The following is a 12,977-nucleotide window of genomic DNA, read 5'->3' on the forward strand; positions in this document are numbered from 1 at the left end:
GGATTGGCCTCGCAATCCAATTCTGTCATGCTAAGGCTGGTAAACCGCTCCACAACAAGGTGAGAGCCCATTCTACAAGATTGGTAGCCACTTCAGCTGCACTCTTTGCTGGGGTACCACTGCATAGCATCTGCAGAGCGGCCACATGGTCCAGCCAGCATACGTTTACAAGACACTATTGTCTCGAAGAAACAAGTAACATTGATACAGTGGTTGGGCAGGCAGTACTGAGGCATCTATTTCGTTAAGGTGAGCCTCTTACAACATCCCACCACCACACTCAAGGTATGTTCGATATTGTTTCTCAGTTTCTTTAATATCTAATTTTATATTACAGTGTGGATTGCTCTAATACTTTGCTTCATACTAGTCGTAATACCAACGCTTTTTCATATTGTGTTAACATGTTGTAGACCTCAAAACAATAACGTCACATATTGTATCACAATATTCTGACATACAGTTTTTTCTATTATTGTTATATTTATTAATGTAATTGATATCACTTGGAGAATTACGATAAAATAACAGATTAATTCGATAAATTCTCCAACATTACTGCTCGTTACTCGGATTCAAGCATGTGAATCTATGAAAGATCCAATACAGGAGAAGAAAATTAGTTACTTACCTGTAACTGCAGTTCTCCAGTATTGGTATCTTTCATAGATTCACATGCGACCCACCCTCCACCCCTCAGTGGCTCCCCTATTATACAGATATTGAACTTCACACTTGTACTAGAAAATCTGAGGGAATTCCGCCTCTGTTGGGAGTGTTTGGGAGGGGCTGAATCCTGATTGGTTGACACTGAAGTTTGGGTCTTTTCACAAAACGAGGTGGATAGGCTATAGAATATCCTATAAGGCCTACTGAGGCCTACTGGTTTTAAAATTACAGACTTACTGCTTTGTGTATTTAAAGTTACCGTGAGCTCCCACCTCGACGACGGGGATGATTCAAGCATGTGAATCTATGAAAGATACCAATACTGGAGAACTGCAGTTACAGGTAAGTAACTAATTTTCATCCTTCATACCTATTAACCTCCCATAAAGCTGTTTCAGACCATGTAAAGGGTGTGAGATCGCAATAAAACATGAGTTAACTCATCCAACATTATTCACGTCTGCTATAATTATGGGAGGAGCCAGACCTTAGATCGAGATTTCAGGCGTTTTTTAGGCAGCAACCATAGATTTATAGTAACAGAGTATCAAAAAGACGTTTGATATTTAAGAGTTGCTAGCTTAATTCAGTTACAAAGTTGGCCAATAAAAGTGCGTTATGGTCCTGTTGCCAGATGACTGAGTTTTAATTAGATGGTAAATAATCAAAACTTGACAGCAATTGCACATCCTAATCCGTGGTATACTCATCCTGACCCATGTTCTTGAGGGGTACTATGCTCTATTAGTTATCCAGTTGCAATAATCCCTAAGTTCTTATTGGGGCAGGAAGAGAAGTAAAGATTTCCAAAAATTGCACCAGCCTAATATTCAGTATTTCATTTCTAGGATCAAGTGCTTCGATTAGGGCTTGTCTACATGTTCTAATTCCTAGGTTATTGATATCTTTCGTCAACGTGTTTCTTCTGTTAATAGCCAAAGCTGGATAAATGCAGACCACGTGCCCTAATGTTTCCACCACAAGGTGGCATAAGTGGCATTCCTGATTGGGTCTTTGTGATTCATTTTTCCATTTAGGCATGAGGTCTTGCGTTGGCATCTCGCCTAACCTTAGCCTTAGAAAGCGTTGTTTCATTTTCAAAGAGTAGGGTGCAGCCATCAATGGTGATTCTTTATATGTTTTATATGATTTAAGACCTAACCAACCATGAGACCTTTTGGCCAGTTCCTCCCTATCTTCTAGCCAGCTATGCAATTTACTTGATTTATTCACCACTCTCTTAAATGCTTTGAATATATTAACAACTCCAATGTTGGAGAACTGGAGTTACAGGTAAGAACAAATTTCTTGTCCAGCACTACAGCTTAGTCTAATGGCAATTTAAGTATTCAAATTCTAACCAGCATTTTTATAACTTTTGTGACGCATTGTGTAATACTTTTAAATTTAAGTGGTTTGAAGTGTTAATGGTTGCTTATTAAAAGTCCAGTTTCTATTTCTGATCAGCTGTGTATTTCACTGATCTTTCTTGCTTGTCCTTTACCAAGACTGCTTCTACCTAAAACTGGCTTTGTTGTTCATTGTTGTTAGTTGCTTCTACTTAGTATGGAATGTTTAGCTGTGATAATATGCTGTGTTGTCAATTGCTTCTTCTGTCTTCTCCATTGCCAGTGGTATTTTAGCTGTGACTTGCAATTTGTAAAGTGTTGACACATTGCCAATTTCTGGGTTGTTCTGCTTCATACTGACAGGGTTGTCCAAAATGTTCTATTCCTCTTTATTTCCTCTTCTATTGCCTGAGTTGTTGGACTTAAAACAGTCATTGTTTTCCAAAGTTGATGTTAACACTTCCATTTCCCATGCTGTTCTACGTCTCACACTGAGTGTTGTCCAGTTTTGTTGGTTTTCTGCATTTTTGTAACTTCTAACCTCTGCTTTGTTGTCACATGAGGTGTTCAATTGCTGAACAATGCTGTCAGGATTTGTGGCATGCTCTGTCATTCCAGTGGGTGTTCTGTCTCTGACAAGAGGTTTTGTCTGGTGTTGTCCACAGTTCTCGCTTCCTCTTCCGCTGTCTAGGTGTTTAATGCTGAACAGCACTGTTGCTCATTCTTCAGTTGTCTGGGACACTCGTATTCTGACCAACAAGTCTATTAGTGTCACTCGTTTTCACAGCCCAATTGTTCTAGCTTGGACTTCTGGTGTTGTACTGCTTTGCCCTACAGTCTTCCAGTGATCATAATTTTTTCTCTTATCTTTGTGTGCCTTTTAAAGTGACAACTTGCATAGCCTTGCTTTTAGACAGTACGTGAGAGTAGGTGCCCGAGCTCTGTAACAGCTTCAAAAACTAAGCTGCGATCACTGTATGTGTCCATGCCCAGGTTCCACCTTTTCTCATCCAGCAAGCTTCTGTCACCTCACTCATTTTTCTGCTATGTGAAAAGAATGGTTAAGGTCTACCTCCTTGGAAATTTTAGAGCATGTTGCTTTCAGGAAGTTGTAAATTGTTTTAATTTCAAAAGAAATCAATCTCTTATGCTTTTTGTTGTTGTTGTTTTTCTTTATATTTTAAAGACGCTTTTAAACATTTAAACCTTTGCTTGTTTTTTTTTGGTTTCAGACACCTGGGTTTAAAAATCTATGGAGATTCTTTTAGAGCAGAGGATTAGGTTGAGCTTGTTGCGCCTTTCTAGGGACTTCAAGCCTAATTTTGAACAACGTCCCCTTAAGGATACAGTCTGGTGGAATTGCCAGACTATAATCTGAGCTGACTAAACAAAAGTCTAAAAAGACGTCTACTTGATGTGTTTTGATGATCTCTGCAACCAGTCAAATAATCTACGTGTTGATATGGTGGAACCTAGTTTAGTAAATCGGATAGTATTTTAATCACGGAACACAGGTCTTTGCGTGAATTATGTTCTGTCTGTCAGCATGGAAGTGAAGCATCCTTGGGCCCTGGGTTTCTTATTAGCAGAGTCGGAGGAATCAAGAGCAGCGTTCATCATCAGAGTTTTGATGTAGATTGTCTTGAAATCCTTTGTCAAAGAGCCAGAAAGAAGAGGTATTGAAAGTGGACACCAGTGGAGTGGCAGTTGATAGAGAAAAGAGGATATTTTGGGGTATGAATTTGCAGATAATTTAGTGAAGCTTTCTGGGGGCATTGAGATACACAGCCCCTCACACTTTCAATTTCTGACTCTTTGAAACAAATCCTTCCATGGTTGTGATCTCTGGAAATCAATCACCTTTATTTAAACATCTTTTGAGCAGAACTTTTCAGAGGAAAAAAACTATACAAACATAACTTCACATTGTAGTGATGTCACATGTATCAAGTGATATAAGAGGGGCATGCCACACACATCCAGCAAAGGCATCGGTAAACTGAAGTCTCCTGATTATACAGTTTCTGTCAGCACGAGTGCTGCAAGTATGCTCTTGCTTCAACAATCATTAATCGTGTGGGCCACACAGGTCCTTCACACTCAATGGAATGTGGCTGAAGAAAATAAATTGTGCAAAAACCTTGAGGATTATACACGGAACTAGGGATTGTGGTGGATGCCAAGGGATGGCTGATTAGCCAGGCCTTGGGGGAACTTTGTGCAAAGTGAGTTGCCCAGGTAAATTGACTATAAGATACACATATATGAAGGTGCGGGATCGCTGTAACTGAAAGAAACATTCACGACCATGTGGTGTACTGCAAAAGGTAGGCCAGCTCCCCTTCTAACGTATAAGAACCCGATGCTGCCTCTGCTTGTTATGATGTGACCCCGCTGCACAGCATGGCCCTCTGTGCATGAGGAGAAGGAGCGGAGAGCAGTGAAACTTGAGATGGAGCACGAGGTTACAAACACAGCAGCACAATCTCTTCTTTCCTGCCCCACGCAGCACAGCACAGACATGCTGCTGGCTTACAGCACAACTTAGTTCCAACTGAAGTGGATTCGGTGCTGGCAGTGGAGCCTTCCCACAATGCAGCCCCACGCTACACAGGCAGAATCAGGGTAGGCGATCCTTGCCGCTTCTGTATTGTTGGGCACAGTTGGAAAAGCCACCTTCCTCTGCTCCGTTCTGCTGCAACTCTGATCGTTCACCGCCGGAGAAGATGGAGGTTGCAAGTTGAACAATGACGAGGGGTGGAGGCCTAATGATGGGGGAAGCAACAATAAAAAGACGGGGGAAGGATGGGTGTATGTGAAAGCATGGACGTCACGGAGGGTTGGGGGACGAGGGAAACACGACATGAACAATAAGTTAAGCAAGCAATGAAAAACATGAGCAGGAATCAAAGTAAAAATAGTCCCTCAAAACAGTACATAAACACAGAGGCGTAAAGATACCAGTAATTGGCCTGTGATCTGTGGGAGGAAACAAAAGACAAAGAGGAATGATTAACCACTAGCAAGCAAGCATTTTTGAACGACAATCGAAGGAACTAGTAAAAAGGCAATGGACGGGCTGTAAGCCCACAGAGTGAATACAGCATGTCTCGAAGAGACAGTGCATGCGCTGCCTAGCCTCAACCTAAAAACAAAGTACAGAGCTTAAAGCAAATACATCAGAAACAAGCCCATGGTATTGTAAGAGATGGCCTAGCATGTATTTGCCCACCTGTATGACAGAGGTGCAAGGTTCCAGTGCATTTTATAAAATGTAAAAATTCTCACTCCAGATGTATTTTTCGGAGTGGAGAAAGAAGCAAATACCTCCCCAATGCCTTCTGACCTGTTTCGTAGAGAAGAGATTAGCAGAAGTTTTCCAACAGTTAAGTAGACGTCTTAGTGAATCTTGTTTTATTGGCCTTGGACCAAAAAATCCATTGCCACACAGGAAAGGTCTTTTACGTGAGTGATTCACCCTCGTTGATGTAAAACACCATGGTACTATTGGCAACGATAATCCACATGCTGCATCACTAACTTACAAAGGTAAGCTTTCATAGATATGCAGCACTATATAGCTCCCAACTGGTATTCAGGGATTCAAATGTTAAGACCACCTCTCTAAATGGATCACAAAATTGAGCACCCTTAGAGCAAATGACTTCCACGCACAGGCCTCCATGTGGCGTCAATCAGTGGCAACCTGAGAGGAAGCAGAGAGCACAACGCTCAAACAGGAGGTGGCAAAAGGTTTGAGGAAGTGTCTTCTCTTGCAGTGATGAACTACTGCCAGCCTTTTAGACCACTGAAAGGGGTGATACTTTTCTTCCCTAGATGCGCTGCCACACATGGTAGAGGCTACACCACTCCCCCTGCGGCAATCATAATGGGTATCCCCTTATTTGCCCAGAGTATCTGCTACAAGGTGCCACTTTGGGCACACCGGGTTAAGACTGACAGCTGGGCTTCCCCCTCCCTTCTGCTCATGTTAGATGCTCAACCTCCGACAGACACCAGTTGACCACAGCCCGCACTTCATTACTGCCTAGATCCACCAACCTGCCTAGAACAAGTTTCTTGTGCCACTGCTGGTGACCACACTTTGGGCCTCTTTACGACCCTGGCGGCCGGCAGTAAGCTTGCGGTGTTCCGCCAGCTATTATGACTGTGGCGCAATAGCAACGGCCATACCACCGGCCCCTCCACTATACCATAATCCCCAGGGCAGCGGTGCAAGCACTGCTGCCCTGGGGATTATGAGTCCCCGACCGCCAGCCTGGCCACGGCGGTAAACACCGCCAAGGAAAGGCTTGGAGTAAGGGGGACTTGGGGTGCCCCTGGGGGCCCCATCACGCATTTCACTGCCCAAATTTCAGGCAGTGAAATGCGTGACAGGTGCTAATGCACCCGCTGAACATCAGCATTGCCGCCGGCTATATTACGAGCTGGCAGCAATGTTGCTGTGACTTTTCCGTCTGTTCTTGCCAGGGCTCTGCGAGTGTGGATTAATCTTTATTGTGTTGAGCTTGATATCACTCTTCAGGATATTTTAAAGGACTGGTTTTAGACCATTATTTCAATTTCAGTTGCAATTAACATCACATTGTCGAGCGACATTAAAGCAACTCTAAACCCTCTGCCCTCTCCCAGTATCTTAAAGTTGAAACGGTATTGGGTCCTATGGCAAAAAACAATGGCAAAACTAGTAGGTCTGCTTGGCATCCAAAAGGCGAGACCTATTGGTATGCGAATGCTTGTTTAGCTTTATTCCATTTTGTTGTATTCTTGTATTGCGAGCTGTTTTTATTTGCATGTCCGTGACCCTCTTGTATTTGTTGTGCGCTATAAATTAATAAAATAATGTCCTTCAGGACAGCGAATTTGAGAGAAATTAGACAGCCGGATTGCAAACAAAAATGGCTGGTTTATAGCTGACTCACAAATTTGTTGGCAGAATTTCTTTAAACAGCTGACTTCTGCAGCAGAATTTCTGTGAAATATGTAGGCACAACTCCTGTACCTCTAATAATAGGGTACACTTAGAACCTACATTGCCCAAACTCACGGTCTACCGGGGAACCCTGCTTGTCTCAAATCCCTCCTCAGAGGTACGGATGACCCCTGGAATTTAGCCATTGGATAATTCTGGCTTTAAAAGAGAGCAAAGATGTTTTGCCTGTGTTCTCGGCAGTTTTGAGTATCGTGCATCCTTGAGAACTATTTTATTTGCGTCCCTCCTCTTATAAGAAACCATGTTCGTGCCGCCATGGCCAAAACAGACTGCTTTGTATTTCAAAGGCATGTTCCCAAAAAGGTAATCTTTAGAGCAGCCGTTTGGAAAGCTATTCATGATTTCTGCAGACACTTTGAATTGAATGCTCCTACCAGAGTTGACACCCGGTTCGGTCATGATTTGGTAGTGTTTTTTTAGCTAGATTATGTAACTGGAAATTATGTTTGTGGCTCCCATTTTTAATCCATATAAGTGGTTAAGGTGCACATTGGCTGGAAAGGCTGTCCTGCTTCTCCCCAAATGCATAATGGTACATATAATCACAAACAGTCTTTTCTCACAGTATAGAAATAACTGTTTGCATGTTCAACACAGCCCAGTGCATCTATTGTGAGTAAAAACTGTTGTGACTACATGGTCATCATGCTTCTGGAGAGCTCTTGAACAGTCTCGTCACACAGTGTGCAGCCCCACCCACTTTGATTGCAGCATGCGTCTGCTTATTAGAGGAGCTTGTGACTTGTTTTTCCAGGCGTTATAACCCCGGAGCTGTGCTTCCACTCAGCCATGAATCATACATCAACAAGACATGGGTGCCCACAAAGACTTAGGCCCTGATTCTAACCCCGGCGGTCTTTGACCGCCGGGGCGAGGGTCGGCGGGAGCACCGCCGACAGGCCGGCGGTGCCCCGCAGGGCATTCTGACCGCGGCGCTTTGGCCGCGGTCAGAAAGGGTAAACCGGCGGTCTCCCGCCGGTTTACCGCTGCCCTCAGAATCCCCCATGGCGGCGCAGCTTGCTGCGCCGCCATGGGGGATTCTGACCCCCCTACCGCCATCCTGTTCATGGCGGGAAAGCCGCCATGAACAGGATGGCGGTAGGGGGGGTCGCGGGGTCCCTGGGGGCCCCTGCCGTGCCCATGCCAATGGCATGGGCACGGCAGGGGCCCCCGTAAGAGGGCCCCGCAAGGTATTTCAGTGTCTGCCTTGCAGACACTGAAATACGCGACGGGTGCTACTGCACCCGTCGCACCTTCCCACTCCGCCGGCTCGATTACGAGCCGGCATCCTCGTGGGAAGGGAGTTTTTCCCTGGGCTGGCGGGCGGTCTTTTGGAGACCGCCCGCCAGCCCAGGGAAAAACTCATAATACCCTCCGCGGTCTTCTGACCGCGGAGCGGTATTATGGGGGCGGAATTCTGGCGGGCGGCCTCCGCCGCCCGCCAGGATTAGAATCACCCCCTTAGAGTTCTGAAAAATGTTGAAAGTTTAAAACATCTGTAATTCATGCATGAAATGGTCCCATTTGTTGAGTTGGCGATGTTGGGATGTACCCTCCACCACTACCCTGCTGGGAGTAATACATTTTTCTTGCATGGCAGAGAAAAGATGACTGTAGTGGCAGGAGCAAAATGGGTGAAAAGAGAATGAGATCTTAGAAAGGACACAGATACACGTTCACAGGCTTATAGTAGCTTAGGGCCATATGTACGAAAACATTTTCTCATAGACACACAATGGGTAAAACCCTTTGATACATCTGGCTCTTAGTTTTCTAATATTTAAAACTTATGTGTCACCTGCTCTCCCGTACCATCCAATGAGAGGATGCCTCAATCACATGACTGAAACGACTGAAGGTGAGTGAGTAACTAGTGAGTAACCAAGGAGAATAACTTTGACTGTTTTGTTCATGCCGCAGAACATGGCTGACATCAAGAAACTGAAGTCGGTGGGCATCTGCACTGTGAAAGGCATTCAAATGACCACCAAGAAGGCACTGTGCAACATCAAGGGTCTGTCGGAGGCCAAGGTGGACAAGATCAAAGAGGCGGTGAATAAACTCATTGTAAGCAGCTGCATGGTTCGTGGCACACGTCTTTGTATTTGACCCCTTAACGGTGTTACGTTGAAACAGATCAGACATGGACTTCCATTGGACTGTCTTCCTTCCCACTTAATTGCCTTCACCATGTCACATTTATCTATATTTGCCAGTGATATTCAATACATAGAGCAAGTCAAAGAAAGGACCTACTCAAAATCTTAGGCTATTAGGTCAATCTGTTGTCTGCGCAGTATCCTCAAATCCGAGACTCTCACGTGTCTTGGTTATCTCTGAGACTAATTGTAAACTGTAATTGTAATAGTATTTATAGAGCTCTTGCTATCTCTGAAGGGGCCTTGGAATGTTTTTCAGTTAGTAGCACGCTACTCCGGAACCCAACATGGATTAGTGGTAGATTAGTATTTGGAAAGATAAGTTGTAAATTCGAGTTGTGGACATATTAGTCTGTTAGTTGGATTCAATAGGATAAAAGAGGGATAGGCGAGGGAAGAGTCTAGAAAGTGTTATTTGGAAAATCATAGCAATCTAGAAAGTGTTATTTGGGAAATCATAGCAGTAAAATGAGGTTTGGGATCAGGCAGCTGAAGGATAGAGGAGAGAATAGTCTATAAAGGGTTATTAGGGAGACCATAGTAGTAAAAATTAGGTTTGAGATGAGTCAGAGGAGGGAAGAGTCTAAAAAGTGTTGTTTCGGAGATCATAGTTGTAAAATGAGGTTTAAGATGAGTCAGAGGAGGGAAGAGTTTAGAAAGGATTATTAGGGAGATCATAGTAGTGCAGTGAGGTCCGGGATGAGTCAGAAAAGGGAGTAAGAGGATATATTAAAAGAGTTTTTTTTTCTACAGTATTAGTAAATGAATGTATATAGAGACATAACTAATTAGAAAAGTATACATGTATATGGAACATAATAATGAGATATAAAGTTGTATTATATATATATATCCCATATGTGCATGTATGGATAAATAAATAGCTAGAAACGTAGACTTTCAAGTATTGCTGTACATTTAGCTAATTTATGTGTATATTTATATATTTTTTGGGGGTAATTTGAAGTTTTTTTAACTTTATTTATATTGATCTATTTTTATTTTATATTTTCCCCAATATTTCAAGAGTGAAGCATTTATAGATGCAATTGTTATGATCATATTTACACATTGTGATTGATCAAATAAAAAAAGAGGCCTATTAGCATATAATCAAATAACATGTAAATTATGCAGTGACGTCTATACATGTAAAGTATATATATATTAGATATAGATATATATGTACATATATATCTATATATATATATATTTCTCTCGTAGGGGATTTCCATGTATAGTCATAAGCACAGAATAGTTCAGCGCGCCTGCGGGGACCCCGGAGCACTGTTGTGTAGTATATTCTTAAGTGCAATCATCAGCTCCTTGACAAAAAAGGTCTGTGAAAAACACTTAAGAATAACAATGTGCAGCCTATGTGAACAGCTACACAGGCCAAATTGTTAGAAGAAAAAACAGTTGTAGTGTAAATTTCACGTTTAAACCTCTATTTATTCTATAAATACATAAATAAATACATTCTCATATTTTATTTACACCTCTCATGAGAATAAAACAATGTAGGGCAGTGTAGCCCATAGGCTGCCATTATACAGAATGAAAATAGAGCTGTGCCTTTAAGAAAAGTAAAGTCTTCCTGTTTCCCATCATGCACAGCAAAAGGCAGTTGCCTCAGTTCTTTTTTCCGGCTCCTGCTGACAGGACCCTGAAGCATTGAGCTCTACCTCACAAAAGCTTTTGTGACAGAAATTCATTGAAATATCTTCTGAATTTCATTTTCACTCGACGTTTTTACCTTTGAGTGATCATTTTCTACTGATTTCTGTTAAATTCTGACAGAATTTTGAGGTTTTTCTAGTTAGAAATGCCTTCACTTTTTGATAAATGTCCTTCTTGTGGAAGAAAGAAGGCTAAAACAGATCCACATAGGGTCTGTATAATTTGTCTTCCATCCAGCCACAAACCGGAGTCGTGTGACATTTGTAAAACCTTCTCTAGAAGAACCCTTCGTGATAGAGAGAAGATCCGACTTCAGGCGAGAGAGGACAGGAGAAAAAGTGGCCATTCCACTACAGAGCGAGGAGAAGGTCAGACTTCTACCAGGGCTCAACCTGTTTCCTCCATGACTCCTTCCAGACCTGCTGAAAAACGACATAGATCTCCGACGACGTCGAGAGCGTCGACGTCGAAGCAGGGAACGGCGCCAACATGTTCGCCGTCGAGGAGTGCTTCGCCGGCGAGAAAAAGACATCGTTCGCCGTCGACAGCTATTTCGCCGTCGAGGCGGCGAAGACACCCGACGTCGAGAGGATCTGGGTCGCCGTCGACACGGCGAACACAGTCCACGCCAAGGAGATCCGAGTCAGGCTCGCCGTCGACACGGCGAGGGAGATCGCCGTCGAGAGAGAGTGTTCGCCGTCGGAGGCGTTCACCATCACTGCACCGACGTCGAGGTTCGTCGTCGAGAGGTTCTCAGCGGCGAGACGAGTCGACGTCTAGAGGCACTCGGCGTCACCGCAGTTCGACGTCGAGGAGTGCTTCGACGTCGAGAAGACCATCTAAGAAGCCTAGAAGGGTTTATACAACCTCGGAATCCTCGGCCTCGCTTATCCTACTTCCAGCATCACCACAGCTCTCGCAAAGGCAGTCGCCGTTACCACAGACGCTGGTAACACCTACGGCTCCTCTTCCGGCGCCTCCTCCAGAACCTGTTCCGAGGACTCCAACGCGATCTGCAGGGCGTTCTGGTTATTCCTCGAGGCGTACATCTACCTCTAGGCACCGTCGTCAGGAATCACATCATGGACATTCTTCATCGTCCACACGAGACTACTCTCCAACCTTATCGGACTCACCGTCCCCAAGAGTGTCTCCCATAGATGATGTCAACACATTTCAGGAGGTCTTAGTGAGAGGGGCAACCAAGCTGAATATCCCGCTAGCAGCTCCGGCCCCATCGACATCAGTGATCTTTGAGACCTTGCATCAAAGGACATCTTCACGACCTTTACTTCCACTGGTTCCGGGTCTTATTGAGCCAGCAATGGACATTTTTCTCACGCCGGATACAACAAAGTCTGCTCCTTCCAGACTCATTAAAAAGTACCGTCCACCAGAGCAAGATCCTCTATTCTTGAGGTCGGACCCAGTACCAGACTCGGTAGTTATAGTGGCAGCGAAGAAATCGCATTCGACGTCACCGTCTTCCTCTGCTCCCCCAGACAAAGAGAGCAGAAAGATCGATGCTGCAGGAAGAAAAGTATGCTCGACGGCATCTATCACCATGAAAGCAGCCGGTGCCACTGCTTTATTAGGGAGATATGATCGATCCCTCTGGGACTCTATACTGCAGTTCGCGGAGCATCTCCCTAGGGACAAAAGGGAAGATTTCCTAGAGGTCGTGAGCGAGGGAGCTATGGTTTCTAACCAGATTATAAGTGCTGCGGCGGATTCTTCAACACTATCCGCACATAACTATGCTCATGGTATAGCGCTCAGGAGACATGCATGGCTGCGGCTTACATCGCTTAAACCCGAAGCACAGCAGAGGATACAGAACCTGCCTTTCTCAGGCTCCACTTTGTTCGGCTCTCATGCCGATGATGAGATGGCCAGAATGAAGTCGGAGCTGGATACCCTGAAAGCGGTAGGCATGGAGCGACCTAAAGAACAGCGAAAAGGATTCCGCCCATATCAAAGAAGACTGTTCACCCACAGGTATCAGGCTCCACATTGGTCGTCTTCACGCCCTCAGCACCAGCAGCAGCAGCAGCATCAGAGGGGCTTCTCCAGAAGGTCGACAAGGGGTCGTTCAACACCTCAGAC

The 12,977-nt window shown here is 44.3% G+C and overlaps 1 protein-coding gene across 1 annotated transcript in view; it reads left to right on the plus strand.

Moving 5' to 3' along the window:
- The first annotated feature begins 954 nt into the window (after positions 1–954).
- Positions 955–12,977, plus strand: part of DMC1 (DNA meiotic recombinase 1) — a 1,145,966-nt gene continuing 1,133,943 nt past the window's right edge. Inside the window, exons 1-2 of the mRNA XM_069233161.1 lie at positions 955–1,011; positions 8,953–9,099. Of these exons, the coding sequence (XP_069089262.1) occupies positions 955–1,011; positions 8,953–9,099 (204 nt within the window). The remainder of the gene's footprint in view (positions 1,012–8,952; positions 9,100–12,977) is intronic.

Source organism: Pleurodeles waltl, chromosome 4_2 (assembly GCF_031143425.1).
Source record: "Pleurodeles waltl isolate 20211129_DDA chromosome 4_2, aPleWal1.hap1.20221129, whole genome shotgun sequence".
NCBI lineage: Eukaryota > Metazoa > Chordata > Amphibia > Caudata > Salamandridae > Pleurodeles > Pleurodeles waltl.